We start from the raw sequence: 26,675 nt of genomic DNA, 5'->3' as shown, positions 1-26,675 counted from the left end.
CGCTGTCTTCCCCAGCCAGATTACTAAAACCCCATATTTCCAAGGCATCAAATATGGCAACTAACCAAAATGAGCGACCAACCTTTCGTCGCGACTCTCCTTCACCCGAGAGAGCCCCTCGTCCAGCTATAGGTTCTAATCGGGCAGATTCGGCTCGCTGTCTTTCGACCACATCGTCCGCCTCCCGTGCCTCGAGTGCTGACGGTTCATATCGAGATTCACTAGTTAGTGATACATCTAGGCTGTCCTCTTCAAGCTACGCCTCATCGCGTTTGTCTACAATAAGCCTAGAAAGGCCTCTAAAAAGACGTGGTTATACCAAACCGCAAGGGACAGACTTTGCTACCAGTGCAAGGCATCGAGAGAGTGTTCTGAGTTTGGGAAGCATATCTCATCTTCAGTACTACTTTGCAAGGACAGGCTTGTTAGATGGAAAAGGAGGACAGCTAGCAAGAAAAAGACACCCGAGAGCCACCTTGGACTTATCACTGTTGGATCCCTCTGCCGTGCTGAACCAGAAAGCCTCCGGCTCAGATGTAGACTCTTCTTATGCCTCGATGGGTAGTAGCCCAGACCTTGGTCCTCAGAGTTTTGGCAATGGTCTCATGGTTGAGTCACCTAGCGAAGACCAAGAAGGATTCTATTGGGATGATTTCGAAGATCCGGATATGGATGTCTTACCACCGACTACGAGCACCTATAATCATCGAGAGAAATATATTCCTAAACCTCCTACAATTGAGGAGATGAAAGCAGACCTGACCAAGGCGCTAGACGCTGCCTCGAAAACACTTGTAGAGGCGGCACCAATAAATTCAAATCGATCTTCAGGGCATGCCAAGCCAACACAAACAATGTACGAAGTCCAAGGAGTACAGTTGCTCGACGTGATGACATTAGCTATCCGCGCTGCAAAGATATACTACACGGCGCACGAGCATCCAGACCGTTTGGACTCTATCAAGTCCGAAAAGGAGATCCGCTCGGAGCTGCTTTCTGTCATGGAGGTATTAAAACACATGGCAACTAGGTGTTTTGCCGGCGGTCCTCGTGGCGAAGAGCACAAGACGATGACTTCATGGATCGAAAGTATACGCACCATGCTTCGCAAAGAGGAAGAGATAGAAAAGGCCGAACGTGCCGAGAGAGCCAGCTGGACGTGGATAAAGGGTGACTGGTCGGGAAGAGAAATCGAGCGCGAGATTGCGTTTTTAAGCTCGATTGATACCGACGCTGAACCGTTGCCTCCATGGACGCCAGTTGGTGAAGCGACACAGTTGCCAACTCCATTCCTCGACAGCCTACAGAACGGCCTAAGGCTTGTTAAGCTTCATAACACAGCAGTCAAGAAGTCACGGCGACGCTTTGGCGCCATTGGAACTTTCCATACGGATACGCAAAAGCCGTACCGATGCGCAGAGAACTTGCGATACTGGATTAAAGCGGCCGAGCTGCGATATGAAGTGATGCTGAAGGTGGACGTTATGGGAGTAGTGTACAACACCGACCCTCAAGTATGGGTAGACTTCGAGGCGGCAATCTGGAAATGGTGTCGGACGGTGCGAGAGGAAATCACAACCGAATGGGAGAAAGCAGAAGCAGAAGCCGACGCTGAAGCGGAAGTGGAATCACAATGACGGATGTGTTTCTTCTTTTCTTTTCTTTTTTACGAGTTCACGTTTATGACGTTCTACACAGAAAGTTCCGGAGACGGAACTTTGCAGAGTCACTGTATCAGCTCAGTTGCTGGTAACCATGCTACATATATAGGTAACAAGGACGCTGCTGCATCACGATTTACACCATATACCCCAGGAGCATAGTATTGGCTGCACTGTATTATTTTGATCCTCATCGAGGGGTTCAAATTGCAGGATAAGTTAATGAACGATCAACCTTTTATATTTCTAATCAACTTCGACTATAGCAGATAATTAGCTTGTTTAGCTCGGTTTTTTTGAGATATACAATACTTTTAGCCTTTGAAGCAATGGAAGAAATTCTTCCCAAGTCATTCATCATTCATCATTAGTATATAGTTTACATGTATTATAGAGACACCTTTTGTACTTTCACTGTTGTTAATATTAAGAAGAGAGGTAGTAAATAGCATGTAATAATTATCATTATTCTCTTCTATAAATGAAATTATATTATCACCTGCTTGTTCTACTGTTGGAATCAACATTCAAATACATGTAGACATGTGAGCGTATATTACGTAATACATCCACTCACGTACATAATCCGTACATAGTGCGGCAGAAGTTCGGGCTACAGTGGGTCTAAGTTTAGCAGGCCCGACCAGGCAAACGGAAGCTTCATCAGCTACCAGCAACGGCTAACGGCCTCGACTTTGAGCTCCATCTAATTGACTTTCCATCCGCAAATCCCATCCTGATTCCCTATACGACGCCATTCACTCTCAACACATCGGCGACATACATTTCCTCTAAACGAATACTAGGTGCCTATCATTTATTACTACCATTTAATCCTCTTCCGAACCCGTATCATCATCATCAACCACAAACCATGGCCTCGGACCAAGAACGGAACCATGCGCTCCAAGCGCTCCGAACCAAGCTTATCGAGTCGCGAGAATGGGAATCGAAGCTCAAGGCCTTGCGCGTGGAAATCAAGGGATTAGAGAAGGAGTTCAACCAGACTGAAGAGAACATCAAGGCCCTACAAAGTGTCGGGCAGATTATCGGTGAAGTCCTAAAGCAGTTAGATGAGGAAAGATGTACGTCGTTATTACCACCAACCTAAACTACTTGGAACTTCCGTTAGAAATATATACTGACTTCAGCTTGTTCTTGTAGTTATCGTCAAGGCCTCTTCAGGCCCCCGATACGTCGTTGGATGCAGGTCGAAAGTCGACAAGGCCAAACTGAAGCAGGGGACCCGTGTAGCGCTCGATATGACGACACTGACAATCATGCGAATGCTACCCCGAGAAGTTGACCCCCTCGTTTACAACATGTCACTGGAAGACCCCGGTCAAGTCTCTTTCGCTGGTATCGGTGGTCTCAATGACCAGATCCGCGAGTTACGTGAGGTTATCGAGTTACCGTTGAAGAACCCGGAGCTATTCTTAAGAGTGGGCATCAAGCCGCCCAAGGGTGTGCTACTATATGGACCTCCGGGTACAGGAAAGACGCTGTTGGCAAGAGCCGTAGCTAGCAGTTTAGAAACGAATTTCTTGAAAGGTACGTACGGAAATTCCATTCTACACTACACGACTATGCCAGTTATCTTGTTTGGCTAACACTTTAATTCTACACCAATAGTCGTTTCCTCAGCTATCGTCGACAAATACATCGGCGAATCGGCACGACTTATACGAGAAATGTTCGGGTACGCCAAGGAGCACGAGCCGTGCATTATCTTCATGGACGAGATCGATGCCATCGGTGGCCGACGATTCTCAGAAGGTACTAGTGCAGACCGAGAGATCCAGCGCACGCTCATGGAGCTACTCAACCAGCTAGATGGTTTCGACTACTTGGGCAAGACCAAGATTATCATGGCCACGAACCGACCCGATACCCTGGATCCCGCCTTACTGCGTGCCGGTCGTCTTGACCGAAAGATCGAGATCCCGCTACCGAACGAGGTCGGCCGTCTTGAGATTCTCAAAATCCATGCCCAAAGCGTCGTCACCGAAGGCGAGATTGACTTCGAGAGCGTAGTCAAGATGAGCGATGGCCTGAACGGGGCCGATCTGCGAAACGTGGTCACGGAGGCGTAAGTTTTACATTCACTACCTAGCGGTTTATACTATACAAAAAAAGATTTGCTAATACTTTAATTTTACAGCGGTCTATTCGCGATCAAGGCCTACCGAGATGCTGTCAACCAAGATGACTTCAACAAGGCCGTCCGAAAGCTAGCGGAAGCGAAGAAGCTAGAAGGCAAGCTAGAGTACCAGAAGCTATGAGACAAGAGCGGCAAGCATAGCTAGTATTTGGAGGGGGGAGGATCTACTCAATGGGACCTATCTCTCCAACCCGCTTATAGCAAGGGGTTAGGGGTTCAGACCAAACAACGCACCACGAGGCATTATCGGTAGTTGGTAGCTATTCCCGCCTATTTTCTCGTATAGGTGGATTTCTAAAGCCCCAATCAACTACATAGGTAGGCAGACTAAGTCCTCAGTGTACGATTATCAAATATGTAGAAAGTAGGCGAGGTCTCTCAGCAGCCTCGCTAATAATATGATCAAGGACACGATCTTATGAGCTTATTGTGTTTCACTTGTCTTCCCCCTTTTCCTTACTTATCTTGACTTGCTAGCCTAGGTACCTAATGCTTTAGGTACTCGTAGAATTGCCACCTGGTTACTGCGACGCCTAGGGACTCTGTTCTGTTGAGTTACTTTACCTAGTCAGTGGTGGAGACTATAGTAATAGTGTTAGGGGTACCGAGGCTCTCATGGTAGAGGTTAGGATCACACCGAGCTTCTGGTACGACTTACAGGTAATTAAGGAGCATATGTCAGCTTGTTTACCCATAATCGCTCTCGTATAAAGCGTTGTTGAGATGTTATAGAGTTTCTTGTTACACTTTGCTGTTGGCAGTGCATTGTAACCCAGCAAACACCTTTGGGTCTTTTTTCATGCGACGCCCGTATTACGGGAGGCGTTATACCGTAGGCAAGATCATAATTATCTACATACGACTATCTATAGATACCTCCGTCGAGTTCCATTTAATTTGATCAGATAACAGGAGTTGGTAGGCCAAGGCTCAACTACCGTTCTAGGTATTTCAGGAGTGATTCTTTTTTAGGAATAACTATGCGGAGATATTGCGTTGGTCTTTCGGGTTAAGCCTATATGCTGCGCCCTAGAAGGGCGTCTCGTGAAGCATATATCCTATGTCGAATGTTTGTTATCTTTAACCACTAGTCTTACTGTTGTATGCTGGTGCAATATTTCTCTAAAGGTGGAGACAGCTTAGAGTTGTGGTATCTCCTATCCGTTATAAAGATCCTCGGAGCTCGGTCTACGTCGTTCGTAGATGGAGTGTTGGGCGGTTAAAGCTTCAGATGAAGAGTTACAGAACCCTCTAGTTAAAGTGTGGTGCTTATTTCATAGGAGATCGTCCGGGGTGAGTATTCAGGGAAAACGACACCCAGTGCCGAGAACTAGATATAGTATCATGTAACGAGGATGAGTGAATAGTTAGAGTAAAAGAGGGTTATTTTTTAAGCGTTCATAGTTTCCTTACCATTTTACTGACATTGTCTACATTGATACTGTTAGGATGGGAAGAGACCATAGATTATGTGGATATAGTTATTGGGAAAGAGTCAAATGTCCAGCAGGACGAGTCAGGATGTTATACAGTTAGCTTTATTAGGATTTGGATATCTTCATGGCTTTTCAGTCATATTCCGAGCCATACGCTAATAATTACAAGCACAGCATCCTATAAGAGAAAATTGAGTTATAGACCAAGTGTATAGAGATCTTATACGAAAAGCCCGAGTTGAAACTGACATGAGTTAAGATGTTTAACTGGCACAGTGCTTCTGGAGGTGACCGTAACAAAAGCGGTGAGCACCTAGGTAGAGTTACATGGTAGTCTGCATGAAGCAATCAACAAGTGGAGTTTCCGTAGCATTAACAAGACTCGTTTATGATGGAAATTTCTAGTAATAGGGTCTACTCGTCCTGGAATCATACCCAGGTGTCTGTATGTACACGGCCGGGATCAAACCTGAAGTAATACAGCTCCACTTACGCCGTCCCAAGTTTGTATTGAAGACCGAAGGTTTCCCTCGGAAGAAGCTTGGTATCTACCTAGCTTTCATACCAACTTCTTGTTTATACCGTGAGTGGGGGAAAGGAAGGTCCTGAAATTACCTATAGAAATTTTACAACCCCCCTAGTTGAAACCAGCCACAAGCGCCTATATTCTAAGGAGCTGATAGAATTAAGCTGCCTATTGGATAGAATATATCTGCCTAGACAGATAGGATCGTAGGGCTGAGAAAGTGCATGGGTGAGAATGTGTGTGTAGGGCCAACCGTTCCGTGGATTGGCTATCTTGGCCTCAAGCCCATGTATTAGGGATGTATGCACGTTTATAATATGAGCCTCTTATCAACTTGGTCACTTGGTAGGGACTTTCTAGTTTTAATGACTTATAACCCCGCGGCGTTGAAACTGAACACTTGGGTTGACGTTGATAATTCGTAGTATTGATTAAAAGCCTCAATTCCTAGCTTCTTGCGGGGTCATGAAATGTACTGGGACATAGAGACGGGTTCTCCCTAGCGTAGAGAGCTACTGTATAGCTAGCTGTGATCATATAAGGAATATGCTAGTCATGTTTGCGAACTATATAATAGGCTCACACTGGGCAAACTCCAAACTGACAAGAAAGTGTGATAGTTCGAGATATGAATACCTATGGATGACTTCAGTATCCTATTCAGGCTACTGCTGGGGTAATCAACCCCAAAGTCTCTAATATGGGTTAGCTAATTATTACTAGCAGTCCTAAGGGTAAATGAAGATATTAAATATGTTTTTAATCTGTCATGTATTCATCTTATTGGAGCAATGATGCATGAATCGTATAAAGCACGTAAATAGTTTTGCGAATTATAAAGTCACATTTACGACTAAATCATCCTACTCACAAATATGCTGTATCACTTCGTGATAAATACTACTTATGAGATGACGTTGCGCATAGCGAGATCTCCAACCAACTAGATTAAACAAGATGCAATACTACCACGTGCCGTGTTGAGAGATGTGTCGTTCGGACTTCCACGAACTGTAGGCCTCCGGGATAAATACATCAAGCCCTTCTACCCTGTCAATCTGACATCAGAATGGTGGGTTGCCGGCAATGCTACATGACTGGTAACCGGCGGCCAGGTATGAATCTTGCAGGGGTTCCTATTGGTAGATCATGTTTATGCGTTGATGCTATTCTTAGCTAACCTTACCAGGCGCGAGTCACTAACTAGGCGACGGCGCGAGTTATGGTGTGTGTTGGTAACAGGTAGAGCTGACTTGAATTACCATAATGGAGTTCTTAGCTTCATTACGAATAAAAAGCTGGACAACTCGGTCATATGACGGGGGAAACAAAGAAAAGGCCGGCGCAATTGTAATATTACTACCGAAAATCTGTTATCAGGCATCTTCACCGACAACTCGCGATTTGAATTGAGATGAGAAGAGAAAAGTTGAATGAAATACGACATCTTATAACAAGATACCCTTGTATGGAGGTTATGGAAGTTGATGACAAAGGAATGCTGACACTGACTTGTCAGATACATAATAAATGTCTTATTTTTAAAAGGATCAATAACCAAACCAAAGATCTGGATGACTGACGTTGGACGATTTCGTTCCACTAAATAAAAACTAGAGCTCGGCCGCTTAGATAGGGTTAGATAGGTATGTACATACATATTATCAAGGATGATGGCGACATGCTCTGCGGAATTGACCGGGCTTCGAGACGGCTTTTCCTCGAATTGTACGGGTCCCTTTTCGAACGCTGAAAAATGCTAATAATGATTTGTTTATTTGTTGTGACAACCATATTGCAGATACGGCAGAAGTATATACGACAAGTTATTACCATTGAGCGCCGTCGACCCCTTTTCGACATGTCGTCAGAGGAGGTCGTGTTCGGACGCTGGATTGTTTCTGATATCGGGACTTCCAACAGGCTAGCAGGGAGCTTTGGGGTGGAGGGTAACATTGTGGCCGGCCTAGGCCAAGCCTCACCTGTATGGCCCCAGGTGCAGAGAGCTCAGGTACAGCCCCAAAATAAGGGGCAGCGGCCAGGATGATGATCCGGAAAACGGCGAGCCCTGCACCTTGGAAATCGATCTTCACTGAACACGAAGACACCAATGAATAGCGTTGACACTCCATTGGGTGGTGGCGCAGGCATTAATAGTATCTGCTCGGTATTTAGTAATATTTTCATAAGACAGCTCAGCTGGTCGCAATATTATTTTACGAAAAGATAAAACAAAAAAAAAAAAAAGATGGAAGAGACAGTCATTGGCGACGTTGAGAATAGGTACAACATAATTCTTTTTCGTTCTCCGAGCTATAAACCGGGAGTGGAGGCGAAGATCAGATGGAGCGGGGTGTAGTTCTTGTAATTCTTGTAACACAACAAAGTTATTTTATTATCGTCGTATTAGCAAGCTGGCCGTTGCCCAGATGATGAAAGGCTCGGCACGCTGCATAGGTTTGTAACAATGATTGGTTGTGTTTAAAAAGAGAGGAGGTTAGCAGCACAAAGACAAGAATATATGGCAAGGCGGTATATTCTAAAACAAGGACTGATAACTGGATTCCGCCCTTTGCAACAAATAGAATGGCGGAGACTGGAAACGAGGGACATAGGGTCATGAGCCCACTGACCGTTAAGTAACTTATTAAGTAGCTTAGAGATAAGTAAAGACATATCGAGTAAGTTTATGGGTTTAGATTGGATAATAGGATTGGTTCAAAATTGAAAGACAAAGACACGATAATCCAATAGATACGGGATAATGAGAAAGAAGAGGTTTAACTTTTACAAGTTGTAGCGTCTATGAGGTTAGGTTAGGTATGTGCGTGGCATACATGTACATACCAGTTTACATGTACCTAGTAGGCGGTATCTAAGGCGGTAGGCACATACGATGCGGTATCATTGATACTTACTTCATGTACATACGTTGCAGCTGCATGATGTTGTGGATGCACTTGTGGTGGGATGTAGGGTTGTACATAGGGTTGTAAAGGTACCTTACAAGTTACGCTAATTAGTGATAGCAAGCGCGAAGATACTTAGCTCGTACATGGCACGAGTAAGGCATGGATTCGATCGTAACAAGGTACATCACTTTTCCCCCCTCCACCTTCCCCCCCCCTGGTAGCCCCTCTTACCTTCTCTAAGGTGCATCGCCGTCCACTAGTAGCGGTACTATGGTAGCTACGTCCTCGTACATGCTGCCTCACTTGGTAACAACTAAGTCTAAAAGCCTATGCCAGCAGCACCAGTGTTCTTTCGTAGAAAAAGCCATACCGTAACAACCCTTTTACCTTTAAAAGTCCCAGCTTGGCCCTCCCAAACCTCCCCCCAAACAAGTTCTGGAAACTCTATCCTTTCTTCTTCCTAATTCTGTACCCCCCCCAAAAGCTTTCACCAAGCTCACCGCTATTGACTTTCGTTTTTATCGTTGATACCCTGGGAAAACCCTCTAGAGCTACCTAGGTAGGGAGAAGAGTGAATCCCGCAATTGAGGCCAGATAACCCACCTATATTCTTACTTTGCTGCAACAACAAGCTAAAGGCAACATGTGGTATGTGAACTCGATCGAAAGTCCTTTATTTTGCTACGTTCTACGCTCCCAATAAACGGAAATAGGGCTTTGTCCTATCCGCGATTCTGGCGGTCAACCCAATCCATGGTTCGAATTATGCCGTCATGGTTACTCGGACTTTGGGATGAAGTTGTTGGGGATAAGAGCAATTTGGGAGGATCGATCTGTCAGAATCAATTCGAGGTGCTAATTCGAGTTTTTATAATAGTGGAATTTTTGGCTATATTAACTACCTTGTCGAGAAGGACCGGAAGTTTATCCTCGACACATTGGTGAACGGTGAGACACGATAACCTGCCGCATTCCGCTCTCCTCGATCCGCTGTACATGATGCCTACATTTTACAGCATATACTTAAACATGTCAAACAATAATTAATGGAAACACGAAAGCTGACAGCTGGCTTTTTATTTAAATAGGTCTCTCTCGTCTAGAGTATCGTGGATATGATTCGGCTGGTATAGCTGTCGACGGCGACAAGAAGAACGAGGTGCTCGCTTTCAAGGAGGTCGGCAAGGTTGCTAAGCTCAAGCAGCTCATCGAGGAGTCCAAACCAGACCTCACCAAAGTCTTCGACTCCCATGCCGGTATCGCCCATACTCGATGGGCTACTCACGGCCCTCCCTCTCGGCTGAACTGCCATCCCCACCGGTAAATACCTTTACATAGCAGAGCTTACGAGTCCCCTTGCTAATCCGACTGTCACACTTCCAGATCCGACCCCACATGGGAATTTTCAGTTGTCCACAATGGCATCATCACTAATTACAAGGAATTGAAGACCCTCCTTTCCGCAAAGGGCTTTAAGTTCGAGACCGAGACAGACACAGAATGCATTGCGAAGCTCACAAAGTACCTATACGACCAACATCCCCACATTGACTTTGTCGACCTTGCTAAGGCCGTCATCACCGAGCTCGAGGGTGCCTACGGTTTGCTGATCAAGTCGGTCCACTACCCCCATGAGGTTATTGCTGCTCGCAAGGGTTCACCCCTTGTCATTGGTGTGAAGACCCAAAAGCGCATGAAGGTCGACTTCGTCGATGTAGAATATTCTGAGGAAAATGGTGCCTTACCTGCTGAGGCTGCCTCGCAGAACGTTGCCTTAAAGAAGCAGAGTGATAACTTTCTGGCTCCGAGCTCCCTACTTGGCGCCCCCGACAAATCCCTACTCCACCGTTCGCAGTCTCGAGCTTTCATGACTGATGATGGATTGCCCATGCCCGCCGAGTTCTTCCTCTCATCTGACCCTTCGGCTATCGTTGAACACACCAAGAAGGTCATGTACCTAGAGGATGACGACATTGCCCACATTCACGAGGGCTCGCTGAATATCCACCGCCTCAAGAAGGCTGATGGCAGCTCGAATGTTCGTAGCATCCAGACTCTGGAGCTCGAGCTCCAGGAGATCATGAAGGGCAAGTTCGATCACTTCATGCAAAAGGAAATCTTCGAGCAGCCCGAGTCCGTCGTCAACACTATGAGAGGTCGTCTCGACATCGAACACAAGAGCGTCACCCTTGGTGGTCTGAGATCATACATCGCGACTATCCGTCGATGCCGACGTATCATCTTCATTGCTTGCGGGACAAGTTATCACTCTTGCATGGCTGTCCGAGGTATCTTTGAAGAGCTTGCCGAGATCCCGATTGCTGTAGAATTAGCTTCCGACTTCCTCGATAGAGAGGCTCCCGTTTTCCGTGACGACACATGCGTGTTCGTGTCGCAGTCTGGCGAGACAGCCGATTCTTTGATGGCTCTCCGATACTGTCTAGAGCGTGGCGCTCTCACTGTTGGTATTGTCAACGTAGTTGGTTCTTCTATCTCCCTCCTGACACACTGCGGTGTTCACGTCAACGCTGGACCTGAAATCGGTGTGGCCTCCACCAAGGCCTACACATCGCAATTCGTTGCTATGGTCATGTTTGCCCTATCTCTTAGCGAAGACCGAGCATCTAAGCAGAAGAGGCGCGAGGAGATCATCGAGGGTCTCTCCAACATATCTACACAGATCAAAGAGATTTTGAAGCTAGACCAGTCTATTAAGGCGCTCTGCTCCAATACTTTCAAGAACCAGAAATCTCTACTTCTGTTGGGACGAGGCAGCCAGTATTCGACCGCCCTCGAGGGTGCTCTGAAGATCAAGGAAATTTCTTATCTTCATTGTGAAGCCGTCATGTCTGGTGAGCTGAAACACGGTGTGCTGGCTCTGGTTGACGAGAACCTCCCTATTATCATGATTTTGACCCGTGATGACTTATTTAAGAAGTCGCTAAATGCTTACCAACAAGGTATGTGGTGTTTCCATCCTTATAGTATAAATTGAGCCGATCCTAACAAAGTGTATAGTCATTGCCCGTGGCGGACAGCCCATCGTTATCTGCAACCCTGGCGACGAGGAATTCCAAGCCAGTCTCGCGCAGAAGATTGAGGTTCCTAAGACTGTCGACTGCTTGCAGGGTATCCTCAACGTCATTCCGCTCCAGCTTATCGCTTACTGGCTGGCCGTTATGGAAGGCCTTAACGTCGATTTCCCACGAAATCTGGCTAAGTCGGTCACCGTTGAATAATCTTGAGCGTCTGTCTGTACGATTAGACTGATTATCGGCGGTTTATGAGGCAATGCGGGAGTTTACTACAAAACGATATCATGGTGGGTAGTTGGATTTGGGGCTCTTGAGAGTGCCCTTCGTCTTATATACATGGTAGCGGGATTGTGATTTGGTAAAGGGGGGCTCGGAAGAGAAGATAGTTGCTATCTTCCGTATTCCCCGATGATGCATATTGCCCCCCACGCCTACTCTTGACGTGGGACAATGTACTGCAGAGGAGGTAGATAGGCAATTAGCCATGTATATTGTCTAGGACGGCCTAGACGAAGATACAGAGAAATAAAGAAAAATCGATAGTGATACGGCGATGCTACTGGCTCGATTCTTGAGATGCAATCTGGCCATCCGTTTGATATTAATCTTCGTATCGTGATAAGACTTATGAGGTACGATGTAGCTACAATGTACGAACTGACGGTTGACATGATGTGGGAAGCATCTCCACTCACACCCTCTAATTTACAGAATTGGTGATAGATATGTTACTAGGTATAAATCCTGAGGCGCACCATGACTTCTGAATTTATAATAAAATAGCAAGGAATTACTCGTCAATGTAATACTGAGGTTCATGGGTCTTGGCTCTAATGATACAGAATCTTCTTGCTACCCTGTTATTTACTTTCTTCTCTAGTCGATCGAAAGGCATTGCAACCCTAGAGCAACCAAGTATATTTCCTTCATCGTTCTCTCATTTAGATAGATATAGATGATATCGCATCTCGCCTGGCTACTAATGCCGACGAGAGCAATGATCCTTTGCTCTTATAACCCCCTGGCCTTCCGTCTGCGTTACGGCAATTCTAGCTGGCAGCACCCTTAGTAACTAGTAGACGTAGACTTCGAAGAGTAAGCAGCGAGTAGGTAGGTGAGATCCACCGGTTATACGGTCTGGGTGCCGTAGCCCTTGATGCGGTCGGCGAAGGCCCAGCTCTGCTTCTCGAGCTTCTCACCCTCGGTGAGCTCAATGCCGTCCTTGGTCACGATGGCCAGGGAGTACGTGTCGTGGGAGCGGGCGTCACGGTAGAATAGTACTTTCATGCACTCCCGGATGACCTCGACGGCCTGCTCTCGCGTCACGTTGGCGACGGATTCCTCGTCCGGCACGTATCGCCGCATGATGGGCTGGGCGAGCATGCTGCCGAAGCCGGTGGCTAGCGAGGGAGACGTGAAGGTGGTGCCGAGGAGGTCGGCGGCGGCGAGGAAGGGCTTGCCTTCCTCGTCGAGACCGGCGACGAGGAGGTGGTTCCACAGCGGGTCGAACTTGGTGCGCCGGTGATAGAGCAGCTTCGATAGGTACTTGTGCAGGCTGCGGGCGTTCAGCGTGTGGGCTGTCTGCTGGTATGCCTCGTCGATGCCGAGCTCTGTTAAGTGTCGGTCCAGATACTGCATGTCGGAGACGTCGCCGCCGAAGCCGATGATGGAGGTGTCGGCGAAGGTGCGGATGCGCTTTACATCGGTGAAGCGGGCTAGGGAGCCGTAGGAGGCTGGGGGGGTATGTTAGTGTTGAGTGTTTGGATCGGTGTTGGTGGGGGAGTGCTAGATGGAGAGATAGGTGGGAGGATGTGTGCATACCCAAGTTATCTGCTGCCATGACCACACCGTCCTTGAACTTGATTGCTACTACCGATGTTCCCGTTACGACGGGGGACTGGGTGTGCTGGTTGGGACCGTTGGTCTGCATGTATGAAGCATCGTAGGCACCGTAGACGTCGTCTCTGGGCTGTATAGAGTCGGGTTGTTAGTTAACTCTTGTTCTTGAAGTCTGGACATACACTAGCTACTTACACGGCCCCAAGCTTGCGGTCGGTGATCCATATTGAACTGAGTTGGGCAACGGGATAAGGTTCGAGTGTCAAGACTGAAATAGCCTCAAATTTACGTTGGGAATGTGGCGGCAAAAAAGAAGGGAGTTGTTGCTTATGAAATATGAAGTTGTAAGGCTAATATTGATTGATGCAACGAAGCTCCAGTATCTTTTGGACGTTGAACCTCTGGAGCTTGGAACTGCGCGTCAGTTCTGCCTTCCGGACTAGGCTGTTGAGGTACGTACTTTATACACTGGGTGGTGATCAGCTGTTTGGCAGCTGTGTTATCTTGTACCTATGTGCCGTATCAAGACCCACTTCGAATTTAGGATACGTACCGACGTTAACTTGTGATGAACTTGCGATGAGAAACTCACTCTTTTAATTCAACCTCATATTAAAGTAATATCTCCGACTTAATTAAAATTTCAATCAAATCAATAGTCAGACTGGGCTTTTTAAGCTTCAAAATGGCAAGTCTCCTTGTGGGCTACGAAAGTAGCGACGATGAAGAAGTCGTGCAGCAGCAGCAGCCAGATCCAAAGGTATGAATGAAAACATAAGATGATAATATACAATTGCACCGGTAGGCATTGGACAGCACTGATTATGCCGAGGCCAGCCGCTGAAACAAACTCAAGATACTACCATTAGTCTGGATAAGAAGCCAGGTGAGTGTCTTTTCTTGTACTATCTATCTTACGTTGAGTATATCATCCCTTCTCTGACAAGTAAACAGACGTCCCGGCAGAACCCAGCACTGCCTCACAAAAACCAAATGAGCAAGCAGAAGCCATCATCGGACCACAGATAGGCCCAGCAGCCGCCGGTCCCAGCTTCCCCCCGCTGGAAGAAGCGCCCCTAGAAGACGATGAGGACAACGGCCCCGGCTTACCGCCAGGCTCGCCGTACACAGCAACGCGCGCGCTCCTGCGGGACCTAACGCTGCCCCCCGTCCCAAACACAGACATCCCGCCATCGCCCCCAGGCTCACCGCCGCCAGGCACCAACGCCAAGTTCGAGCGGTTTCTAGAGCTCAAGCGGCAGGGCGTGCACTTCAACTCGCGGGTGGCCCAGAACCCGTCGCTGCGCAACCCCGCGCTCACCGACAAGTTGCTGTCGTTTGTCGACCTCGGCGCCCCGGTCGACCAGTACCGGACCGCCTTGCCTGCGGATATCTGGGACCCGGCTGCGTTCCCGCGCTGGGCGTATCGCGAGCAGCTTAAGCAGAGCCAGAGCGAGGTTGAGAAGGCTAGGGCTAGGGGTAAGGGCGCGCCGGTGGATTTTGTGGCGGCGGCGGCGGATGGGCAGAGTACTTCGCAGGGAGGGGGTGCGTCGAAGGCGAGTACGGGGAAGAGGAAGACAAGGTTTGATGCGTAGGAATAGGATGGATGTGTTAGATTTTTTACGCTGGCACATTTGTCTACCTTGGAAGGGGGATAGTAGATGTGAGTCTCGAAGACAGTACATTCTTTACCTAACCCATAGGCCTCACGCTCTAACTATTTTTAGGTAGTTGGTCAATTTCAGATACCCATTTCCTCATTCATTTGTGTCATTCGTGTTTATATTTATGTTCATTTATGTATATTTGGTATAGTAGCGACATATGAAAATTCTCATATGGGACCTGTAGCCCCAAAGACTAGACTACCTAGGATATCGTTCCGCGATATGTATACAATGAGTGTGGTTCCTAGGTACGTCAAAAAGCATCCTTATTCCATTTACTTCAATTTAACCTTTCCAAGCAAGACGTGCGCCCTTCGTAATTCATCATGTATGTATCAGCAACGCGTTCAGAATCTTCCATGAGCGTGATCGCACTCCTCTAAGAATCGGTAGATACCTTCGAGGTTATCGAAGTCTTCCGAACAGTGCTCACCCGAACTGATCGGTGGCGACATACTCTCGTACCCTTCCAGGTCGTCGGGTAGGGACATCCATGGGTTGTCTTCAATCTCGCTGAAGCCCTCTTCATAGAGTTCCTCTTCTGTGGGGAAAAAGCTACCTTGAGACCTTAACGAGCGGCCGGGTGAAGTAAGTGTTCTTGCGCCGTTGCTATTAGCACCAGGGGCGAAAGGGAACTTCAGTGCCATCGAGACACCTGTTTCAGCCGCGAAGTCTGGGTCTTCCCTTACAACGCCCCTTGTCAGCCCGAGGTCATCACACAAGGACTCTACGGTCTCAGCGTCGACGCCTGGGAAGCGGACCCGCAGTGTATGGCCTTTCTCGAGCTGTATTGGAAGGTCGCCTAGCGATGAGAGTTTCTTAATATCCGCCAAGGTCGAGGTAAGGTCCTTTAGAGCGCGGGCGAAGTCAACTGACAGAACATCGAGGAAGCCATCGGTGTTAAGGGTCGTGGAGTCGAGGGCAGGAAACTTGAAGCCGGCGGAGGGGTAGGGGAACGCAGCAGCGAGGGGGCTGAGAGCAGTGACGGTAGGGCTCAGGTGGAAATCGATGAAAGAGCCTGGAATGTTGTGCTTCGCAGCCGCCATTTTGCGGGTGGTCTCGTCTTGAAGAGTTGAGACCGTACGGTACTTCCTCTCGCCGCGGGCGGTAAGCCCGTCAAACTGTGCCTTCTGGCCGGAGATCCAGAATGCTCTGACCGCAGCCGAAACGTTCTGGACAACCTGGGCCTGAGCCGCGGGTGTGTGGGAGAAGTATCGAGCTCCACCCACACGTCCGGATCCAAGACCGTATCCACCAGCAGTACGAGGGAGGGCACCTCCGGTGAGGTTCGGGCGCAGGGTGCTAGCGAACGGGGCACGGCCCGTGATCTGAGCAACCGCGCGGCCGGTCTGAGTGTTGAGGAACTTGGACCGGTCGACCCGGGGCGCGGCGTCAAGTCGGCCAGTGCTCATAAAGCGACGGATCGCAGCGTTGATGTTCTTGTACGTAGTCGTGGTGGTCGAGTGCCATCGTCGAGATTTCTGCTGGCGTATAAACGCGGAGGGGTGGATGGGCTGGCGCGAGCGGGGTGCGCTGCGTACGAGGACGGGTTCAAGGACGGCGTTGTTGGCTGGGCGAGCTGCTGCTGCTGCGAGCTTGGCCCGGATCATCTTGCTCGCGTTGAGGGCGGCAGTACGGATGACCCGCAGCGTGGCGGGAGTCCATACGCCGCCTCCACCGAGAGGGGCGAGCATCGTGTTTTCCACTTGGAGTTCGTCGCTATGCGGCGAACTGACGAAGTGAGAAAATAGGTTGGTCTGGGGAAGGAAGGGGAAGAAGGTAAAGAGAGGGCGGGCGGTGACGATGCTATTTACGCCCGATAAGGACCCTTAGATAAGCAGATGTGGCGCAGATCCATAGGTGTTTTGCCACAAACTAGTCAGGTACCTAAGTCTCAATCTGGAAGTCTCCGAGGCGGGTCCAGTGTTCCCCACCCAAGCAATTTTTATTTTTATTTTCTTCCTTACATCCTCAACGAATCTTTTTCTTCCTTCCAAACAACTTTCCATCTTCGCACACTTGCTTGCTCAAGCTTTTGAGCTTCTGGGACTTGGATGGAATGCGAGTCATGGATCTCAGTTTCCTATTCTTAGCAGCTATTTAATTATGCTGTGTTATTATCAGGTTAGTTATGCTCTACTACGTCTTCCCGATGCTCTTTGCTATGAAGAAGGAAAAATTGAACAATCCAAATCTTACAACACAATGGGGATTAAGTCTCTAGAATTACACTGAGCAAATACTATCGGGATACATTTGAAGTACGATAATGGCGGTCAATTGAATGCTAATTCGACTCAGATAGGTTCTTGCTGATCAGCTGGGTGATTCTCCTCTATGATTTTCCAGTTCAAAAAAATAAAAGGTACGTTCTTTCTCTTACGAAGTCAATATATTTTCACACTGTTTCCACCGAGGGGTGATGAAGAAATCAACAAACCTAGGGAATTCCTCTTTCCGAATACATCATGTAGATTTTGTTTAGTTTCAGCCTTGTCTGACCTCATAACCTATTCCACTCGTTATTAGATGACATGTTTGCGTACAATGCTAACTCGTCTACTCGAATAGGTACTACTTGTTCTACTACAAACCCATCCTATTCACATGAGGATATCTTGAACGAACGGGCGGACATAAATGAACCCTCGTCCCTTTTCTCATTCAAAACGAGGACGTACAATCCTTGTGAGAGGAGGATCACGGGGGATTCTTGTTGAGAATTCGTCAGCTGATTGTGTCTTGTTGACTCGAGCGTATCATCGTTAGAGGGTTTGGGACGTAGCTAACATGTCTCGGTAGGTATTGCCATTTCTATCTCCTGGTTATTATCCTCGTAAAATGATGATCATTATTCACACTGTTTGATCCTGTCCAATGGGCTTGGAAATGAACATTACAAAAAATTCTGATTTAATGAGGTATGCGTCTATACTGATATTGGCAATTGTAACTAAAGCTAACATAAGTAGACTGATAACTTTACTTATTTACACTTCGGTTGTTGTACGCCTTGGTTGACGTCGCTAACTCGATGGTCGCGATAGGTAACTTAAGCTTTACACATTCTCGAAAACGTATTATTCTTTGAAGGTTAGTGGGTTCTCTCTATACTTAATTGCAAGCCTCGCGGATGATAATCTTCTGCATAATGTCGGAGTTCTTCATGACGAAACTTTTCCGTTCTATCACCTTGGAGAACTGAAGAGGCTAGAAGCATTTTCTTGATTGCATATATTATATGTTAACATAGCTAACCTTTCTTAAGAGATTTTATAGTTGTTCTTAGTATAGAACTACGTGTATGTGTGATTCTACTGGGGAGCATTAAGCTATTGGATCAAGTAGCTACATATGTAGTGGTTCTGTTGGCGCGTTTGAGTCTGGGACGGGAGATAGTTTATAATCCTTCTGGATTAGACATAATAATACAATGACACTGAATAAGTGCCATAAGCTACTTTATGTTACGTCTACAACAACTGTGTCTAGGTGTGCATACTATCCGGATGTTAAGTTACTTCTAACGAGTCGGTGCCTTCTCTACCTACATTAAGTGCGAACGCTGTGGGCATGGATTTTCTGGGGAAAGTGGGTCTGTATTACCAATTGCCGCGTCGATTGGGGGTCTGGACCCTGTTGCATCATTGATTTACACTACCTCTTCGGACCTCCTACAGTTATGTAGCTGTATGTTCTTTCTCTTGTAATACACATGTATCAACGTATGCCCCGCTACTACCGTTCCAGATGAACTAAGATTCTTAGTCTGGATCAGGCTTTATTAACGTTTTCGTATCATTTCCCGTACGATATCTCTGTAGACTTTAGATTTGGTCACATTGTTCGATTTAACGAGTCAACCCTATTAGTTCATGTAGCTCTTGCATCGCCAACGGGACTTACATATGTACATAACTACCTTTAGGTAGACAATAAAGTAAGTGGTGTCATCCTCAAGCCACCGATTAAGGTAGCGGGGAGTGTCAATCGAAATGCTCTGATTCGATCTTACTGATATGAGCTTCCGAGATCTCCTTGTTCTTATTACTTTGCGGGGTAAAAGAGTGGTCGTTTTGTACATCGCTCCCCTATCAGGCAAGTATGGAGCTATACCTCGTCTATGACGTTCATCTGTCTGAACGAGCTTGTATGGGTACATGTTACCTCATAATCCAATTACTGCTGCTTTCACCTTGTTGCTCGTCATATTCATGTACTGTACCTCTTCGGATAACGCAGAATACTTTACACTAACTTAAGGTGGTACGATCTGGACAGAGAGGAATTGGACTAAGGGTAGGATAGTCTGATAGTCAACCCGATGTTCTAGTTCATTGGTGAAGTCATCACCGGGAGTCTATCCCCGAGCGCTGGGTGGCTCCCTCGCTGATCAATCAACTTGGCCTAGACAATGGAAGGGGTGCAGTAGCTTAGTGTATGTATGTGCTTGCATCTATTATCTTGCGTAGTAGTATCGATAGGTCTAGGTAGGTAGGGTAGCTATCACTCATCCCCGTTGGTGTCTGTCGTCGTTTGATTATAAAGGTCGCGTGGTTTTGTTCGGTACACTGTGAACATACATACATAAAAGGGATCAATCCCTCCTCTTCCCACCTTTTCTCTCGTTTCCCTATTATATTCATCATCACACTCATCACTCAGAAATCCCACACTTCCCCTACGTGAATAGTATTTTGTGAACCCATATTATATCAAATCTCAAGTCGATCGACATCCCTAATATCATCAACATGGATAGCGACAAGGCAAATAACCCTACACCGGCAGGTCCCTCTCGACGAAGAGTATGTTCTCTCTTTTCTTCCTAATATGTTATCTTGAACGACCACTTTCCTCAATTGTATTTCATTACTAACACGCACTACTTCTAGGGCTCTGGACCAACCTTCGAAGGCCTCATGAGCCAGAAACGAGCCAGCGACCCCAGTTCCCTTGCTCGACGTGCTAGTCTCCATGACCAGAAGCCCCAGGCAGGCTTCTTCGGACAGATGTGGCACAAGTGAGTTCTCCCATATCCATTTTCCTTCTTCATCATGTAAGAGAGGTAACTTAGACTGACCACGACACCGAACTATAGCTTCACACGCGGCCCGCAGAGCCCTACTAAATAAACTCACCTACAATGGATACCTACCTAATTATGAAAGCACACGGATTGAATGATTGTCATGGTGTATTGATAGGGGATATAAACCCCGACGGAACTCTACCACACACATGCACGCACGCACACTTGGCGAAATATGGGAGAACTGAAGTTTCAGATACCAATTGCTGGTAGAGTGCTCATCAACCAGACTGTAGGATATGAAGATAGCCGCCTGCAATGTTGAGACGGGTGGGGGAAAAGACGACCGGCGTCTACTTGGCGATGTATTATTGTTAGGAATACGCACTTAGCAATATCACAAACAGAAGTTTACAAGTACTTGGCCTTGTTTTTATTTATTGTTGTGAAGCATCTTACTGTCGTGTGGTCTTAGTAAAACTACCTTGTGCCGTATAAGCCTCATCAATCTATTGTGCTTATTTAGGAATAAAAAGTAGATATGTCATGCTAGATCAGACGGTTATTTTCCATGATATGATATATAGATCTCATGTCAAGTACCTAGAACTACACTCTAGATAGTAGGCCAACTACATCACCAAATCGTACACATCACAGAAATATATCTCGAAAAGAAACAAGTGGAAGCAATGTCTGGCTTGAATCCAAGCTATCCAGCACTATCCTATGCAAGAGAATCCAACGGCATCCCACTTAGACAGAAACCCCCCACCAGTTGCTCCCTGTTGTCAATTTTCTTAGTTTTTTTTTTTAGTGTCTTTCCTTCTTTTCTTTTTAAAATTTAAATAAGAGAAATGTATATCCTAAATGTAAAATAGAAATTTTCTAAGGAACCTGCCATGTTCCCAACCGCGGGATGATCAAGTCGGTTGTTTTGTATCGCCCGGATCAGACGCGTTTCCAATCGAGCCGGGGGCCTTTGAGACAGTGCGGGCGAACCCGCGAAACCTGTCCGCAGAGAGACGCGACCAGCCCAGCCCCAAGTCAGACAAGACCTACAGGAATCCTGTGGCGTTGTGGACCTTTTGCCTTCCTACCAAAACTAGCTCCCACGCCTCCGGGTGGCTTCGCACCGGTTCCGGGGACGACCCGAAGTTGGTGCGAAAGAGGCAGCATTAACGGCGTGGGAAGGGTTCTCCTCGGCCTAGTCCGAGACGCTGGCTCCGGAGCAAAGTAGCTTCTGCCGAGGTTCGCTAGAGAGATTGATGACTATATAAGTCTTGACGGATCATCTCTTGCGTTCCGGCATATTGCCCTTACTATCGCGCTTATCTCCTTCAGAAAGAACCCAAGTATATGGAGGTACAGACAGCCGTTACCTCAGGCTCAGGGCGACGCAGAATTATATTTCTCGTCTCAACACCATCATGAGCCGTGAGGAGCCGTCCCGTGATGCCGGCGTAATATGCCGAGGCACCTCGGTTGTATAGATCAGCTCGATTGCTAAAAACTTCGAACAAAAAAAGGGTATTTAGGCTTCCCCTACGGAAGATCCCCAATAAAGAGAAAACCCCAATCCCAGAGTCAGCACTTCGCTGGCTAGCCGGGTCGTGAAATGGACCGGTATAGGCATACAAGGTCGCATCCATGACCGCCATTTAGCGCAAGCAAAAATTTTGGAGCGCTCGGCGTGTAAGACCAGCATCATCTCATGATCGAGATGCTGTAATTTAATGCAGCAAACGATGCCCTTTATAGTAGCAATAGCTACTATGTCGATGATTTACGAACATTTTTTGTTCGTGTCTTAATTAGTGTATCGGTAGCCCTGGAATATGTATATGAAACAGCAAGCAATAGCCTCGGTGTTTTGCATTACAGGTTCAGGATCAGTTATGCCACCCGATAATTCATGGAGTAATCCTTTGAACTCCACAAAAAAAGAGAACTCTGGAGAAATGAAATCCAGAGGAAGTCGTCCGGGTATCATTACCCGGAGCGAAGAAGGCCGTTTATCGTCGTGCCCAGGACGATGACTGTGGAGATTACCGTGTAGCTATACAGTGTATTAGAGGTATGTATTGAAGTTATTTGGTTTCCTTGGAAAACTTACATTACATTGGCGCTTGAATTGTCCCCGGATTCTTGTGAACGCCTGAAATTCTAGGTCAAATAACAAATTTGCCGTACCGTATCTATCCGCATAAAGAGTCGTTGCTTTTACCAGATATTACCTCATCGTTGATGTCGTACATGCCGAATTGGAACTTGGTCGAACGTAGAAGTCTAGATCGTATATCTACATGATCTAGCATGTTAGCCGCCGACTCGTCGAACAGGGTACAGTGTACAAGGGACAGTGCTCACCCTATATGACGAATAGCGCTATATGACCTCTAAAGTGCCGATAAATTAATAATCACATGAAACTCATTATATTCGTTCATACTGTGGTAGCTGTACATGCGCGATGTCGTTGCCTGAGGCAAACGCAATACCACGCTAAAGAAGGCCTTTTCAATGTCTTGTCGAAGACTTGGCATTAAACCCGGATCAACTAGATCTACGTGGCTGCTCGTAGGCCTTTTTTCTTCATTCCGTCATGCCTAGGACCGTCAACGTCGGAAGTCCATATGTGCTCCGCGACTACTTGGGCCTTTTATCGTCCTGCCCAGGACGACACGACGTGACGCGGAGCCGACTTATCGAGGAGTGACAACGAGGGGTTACATCATTTAGAGAGTTCCTCTAAAGGAAGACGCGGGAGAGGTGGGGTTATATACCCGAGACTCTTAAAAGTCATATCTAGATAAAAGTTATGTTAGTCTACATGATTGTATGACGATGATCAGGAAGGGGGAAATAAGCTCACCGCCACATTCCGACTACGGTATATAGGCTAGAAGATATGACACTATAGCATCATCTTTTAAGGCGCTATGCTCGCCCTAATGAAGGGAATAAGTAAAGACGCGCGCCATCGGCTAGGCAATGCCCCACCGGACTTATATAGTCAACGGCTCGTAAATTTGGGTTTGAGCATTTTCTAATAGCTAACGATACGTATTGGAAACCAGTGAGCTATGCCAACACAAGTAACCGTAGTATTAGTTCGATGGATATTAAGTACGGAAGACGCGTATCCATTGTGGAAGTTGGAATTTGGAATGTAAAAGTAGAAGATTAAAGTAGAAGATAAGGCTTTTAGGTTTAGCAACCCGAGTGTCTGCCTTATTGGGTTTCACTCATTACGTAATTGAGATTTGTCATCCGGATTCGTACTGGCGGGGAGTATGTTTTTTCCCGAATACCGGGTGGATCCGGATTGATGCGGCTCAAGTTTAGTTGTTGTTCAGTCTTGACGACAACTTATATGATGTAAGTAGGAAAGGTAGGTAGGTAGTTATGTTATATATGATTTCTTGTTAGGCGGGATCTCGATTTTATAAGTTTTCCTTCAGATGGATGATAAATTAATTCTCTGTATTGGCCTCTTTCTTACACTGTTTTAGTAATTTAACACTCTAAGACTAATAAGAAAAAGGGCATAGTGTATTTTCTCATAAAGTGCGAACCTAATAGTTCCAACATAAGATGAAAAAATCTTTCCCTACAAACAGGCTATCACCTTCTTAATTTAACTAAATCATTTCTTATGTTTTTTTTGTGTCTTCCAATATTTTGTTTGCTTTGGTCCCTTGCGCATCGTACTTTGACCTAAGTTCGCACCTTGGAAAATAGTGTGTATGGCAAAACAGAAGAACGCTGCTATGACCTACCATTTGGTACATTCCTCAACGTGTTTACTTGTCTTTTTGATTTAGATTACTATGTGTATGATACTTAATGGACTGTATCACGCTTTCAATTGGTGGCCGTGAAAAGGGGGAGGGAGAACATGATACGGTCTGAAATCAACTCAATCATTTACTAGAGTCTTAACTAGAGTCTTAGGATGCTAAGACCCCGTAGCTCAATGTATCATCACGAACACGCTCCTGAATGCTTCTGGACGTGCCTACCTTGCTTGGGTCTCCCTGTACCCCCTAGCTTGCTGGTGCGGATCATAGATCCGGAACCGGTACTATGTGTACTATGTAAGCCAATGCGCCTTTCTCTTACTTCTAAGGTCTCTTCGAAATAATTATACTTTGACATTTCACGAGATAAGCGGAATCCTGCGAAGAATTGTTGTTAATAATTCAAATATTCTTATTTGAGTAGCAATAGGTAGATATGAGTGTATACCTACCTAACCTACATATATAGGTACTTTTGAGTGGTGGGTAGTAGCGGATTTGGAGTAAGAAATTTATGTGGCTGACGTGGCTGGACATGTTCCCAGGTCAGTCCCACGATCCGGCCAGGTAAGCCTCATTTTTAATATACTTGACCTGACTTGCATAAGGTCGAGTTTGCACGATTATTTAGCTTGGGTAATTGATCTTTTCCATAAAACACTATAAGAGCAAACGTTGATGTTTAGAATTATGGAGTCGATATTCAATTACTAGAGATAAAAGACGGAGGAATAGTTGAGGGGCAGCCCTGAAAGTAGGCAGAGCTCTTGGCGTCAACGCAATATATGGTAAAAAGAAAAGGAAAAAAAAAACAAATAAACAGATGATGTCCAGACTTGGAGTATGTTGAATCGCATATCGCGGGCCTTAGGAGTACGGTAAATAAATCCGACCGGCCTGGATATGCGTAATCCTTGGGAAACCCCCCGGTGATTCCTACTTCTCTCTTGTTTCTTATTGCCGTGTGACACAAGTCAGACGCGTCGTATGACCTGGCTTATGGCGTAAAAGTCCGAGCCTGGCGCCGACGACTCCGTGTCAAATCGGCTTTGTGCACGATCTGGCTCCGGGTCTACTTAATATAGATAGATCCTATCGGTACTTGATATTAATATGTGAGCGATTGGACACCAAGGGTGAACGGCCGCTGAAACTACTACTATATACCAAGAAGCTACTAAGATCTAACCGGAAATGGAGAGTAGAGCAGTCCCAAGTACCAATAATGGTGATAATATAAAGATTGCCATCATCGGAGGTGGCATTGTGGGTGTTGTGACCGCTCTAGGCCTGTTAAAACGTGGTATCAATGTCGAACTGTACGAGCAGGCACGAAGTCTTCGAGAAATCGGTGCTGGTCTCGCTTTCACTACCAATGCCCAGAGATGCATGGAATTGCTGGATCCAAAGATATTGGCTGCTATGAGGGCCGTATCAACCAAGAATGTTATTCCTTATTATAACTACGTTGACGGCTTCCACTGCGAGAGCGACGATCAAAATGACATGAGCGAAAAGCAGCTCTTCCAGCTATATGCTGGGAACACGGGCTTCGACGGCTGCCACCGGGCCCATTTCCTTGATGAATTGGTGAAGCATCTGCCTCCGGACGTCGTCAAGTTCCAGAAGCGGTTGCACACTTATACCGTTGGAGATGGTGGGTTAGGAATCACGTTGAACTTTGTGGACGGAACAAGCGCAACAGCGGACGCAGGTAGGTAGAAATATCCTTCAGAACCGTAAAATGAAGCCTACTAATCATATTCTGGCATTATAAGTAATTGGCTGCGATGGCATCAAGTCTCGAGTGCGCCAGCTCCTTTTTGGGGAAGACAATCCCGCCTCGTACCCAAGCTACGCCCATCAAGTCGCCTACCGAGGTCTGATACAGATGGATAAGGCACTCGCGGCTTTGGGTGAGGAAAAGGCGCTCAATCAATGTATGCACATGGGACCTAAGGGCCACATCCTGAACTTCCCCGTGGCCCAGCATACTCTTATGAACGTAGTAGCCTTTGCCGACGATGAGGGCGAATGGCCTCACGAGAAGTTGACGGCACCGGCTACGAGAGAGGAGGTGGTAAGGTATTTTGAGGGCTGGGGACCTGCCGTGAGGACTATCGCGGGACTCCTAGACGACTCACTCGACAAGTGGGCGATATTCGACACCTACGATCACCCGGCACCAACTTTCTCGAAAGGTTGTATCTGCATTGCTGGTGATGCTGCGCATGCGACTTCTCCGCATCACGGTGCCGGCGCGGGCTTTGGCGTAGAGGATGCTCTGGCCCTCGGCACAGTTATACAAGAAGCTATTACGACGCTGAAAGCCGGAGGAGCGAGTAAGGAGGCTGTTCTTTCCGCATCGTTCCGGGCATATGATGCTGCGCGACGCGAGCGTGCCCAGTGGCTTGTAAGGAGCTCCCGCCAGGTTTGCAAGACCTACGAGTGGGCAAATCCAGACTGCGGGGACGATCCGGAATTATGCTTGAAAGACATAGAGTGGCGCGCGCACAAGATCTGGTACTTTGATATTGACGGCATGATAAGGGACGCTAAATCGGCGTATCAGAAACTCGTACAGAATTGTCTAGATGGTTAGA

At 46.8% G+C, this 26,675-nt stretch overlaps 7 protein-coding genes across 7 annotated transcripts; 5 read left to right on the top strand and 2 right to left on the bottom strand.

The window, feature by feature from the left end:
• Positions 1-53: 53 nt before the first annotated feature.
• GL218_07146 (uncharacterized protein) lies at positions 54-1,637 on the top strand (the record flags this gene model as incomplete). Its single annotated transcript, XM_033583891.1, has 1 exon — positions 54-1,637. The coding sequence occupies one exon, from the start codon at positions 54-56 to the stop codon at positions 1,635-1,637; it is 1,584 nt and encodes a 527-aa protein (XP_033433223.1).
• Positions 1,638-2,535: 898 nt separating this feature from the next.
• Positions 2,536-3,943, top strand: GL218_07145 (putative 26S protease subunit rpt4; the record flags this gene model as incomplete). The annotated part of the gene is made up of 4 exons (XM_033583890.1): positions 2,536-2,746; positions 2,826-3,212; positions 3,294-3,750; positions 3,823-3,943. 4 exons carry the CDS (start codon positions 2,536-2,538, stop codon positions 3,941-3,943), a joined length of 1,176 nt encoding a protein of 391 aa, XP_033433222.1.
• A 5,396-nt stretch (positions 3,944-9,339) lies between these two features.
• Positions 9,340-11,935, top strand: GL218_07144 (Glutamine-fructose-6-phosphate aminotransferase [isomerizing]; the record flags this gene model as incomplete). Its single annotated transcript, XM_033583889.1, has 5 exons — positions 9,340-9,344; positions 9,574-9,644; positions 9,785-10,016; positions 10,080-11,656; positions 11,715-11,935. The coding sequence occupies 5 exons, from the start codon at positions 9,340-9,342 to the stop codon at positions 11,933-11,935; spliced, it is 2,106 nt and encodes a 701-aa protein (XP_033433221.1).
• A 924-nt stretch (positions 11,936-12,859) lies between these two features.
• GL218_07143 (putative proteasome subunit beta type-7) lies at positions 12,860-13,795 on the bottom strand (the record flags this gene model as incomplete). Its single annotated transcript, XM_033583888.1, has 3 exons — positions 12,860-13,464; positions 13,553-13,700; positions 13,766-13,795. The coding sequence occupies 3 exons, from the start codon at positions 13,793-13,795 to the stop codon at positions 12,860-12,862; spliced, it is 783 nt and encodes a 260-aa protein (XP_033433228.1).
• A 460-nt stretch (positions 13,796-14,255) lies between these two features.
• Positions 14,256-15,165, top strand: GL218_07142 (uncharacterized protein; the record flags this gene model as incomplete). The annotated part of the gene is made up of 3 exons (XM_033583887.1): positions 14,256-14,330; positions 14,408-14,456; positions 14,525-15,165. 3 exons carry the CDS (start codon positions 14,256-14,258, stop codon positions 15,163-15,165), a joined length of 765 nt encoding a protein of 254 aa, XP_033433227.1.
• A 419-nt stretch (positions 15,166-15,584) lies between these two features.
• GL218_07141 (putative casein kinase ii beta 2 subunit protein) lies at positions 15,585-16,931 on the bottom strand (the record flags this gene model as incomplete). Its single annotated transcript, XM_033583886.1, has 1 exon — positions 15,585-16,931. One exon carries the CDS (start codon positions 16,929-16,931, stop codon positions 15,585-15,587), a length of 1,347 nt encoding a protein of 448 aa, XP_033433226.1.
• An 8,335-nt stretch (positions 16,932-25,266) lies between these two features.
• GL218_07140 (Salicylate hydroxylase) lies at positions 25,267-26,674 on the top strand (the record flags this gene model as incomplete). Its single annotated transcript, XM_033583885.1, has 2 exons — positions 25,267-25,786; positions 25,851-26,674. The coding sequence occupies 2 exons, from the start codon at positions 25,267-25,269 to the stop codon at positions 26,672-26,674; spliced, it is 1,344 nt and encodes a 447-aa protein (XP_033433225.1).
• Position 26,675: the final 1 nt, after the last annotated feature.

The sequence above is a fragment of the Daldinia childiae genome (assembly GCF_008694065.1).
Source record: "Daldinia childiae strain JS-1345 chromosome Unknown Scaffold8, whole genome shotgun sequence".
NCBI lineage: Eukaryota > Fungi > Ascomycota > Sordariomycetes > Xylariales > Hypoxylaceae > Daldinia > Daldinia childiae.
The sequence above is the reverse complement of the archived record's forward strand: the minus strand, read 5'-3'. Positions and strand labels throughout refer to the sequence as shown.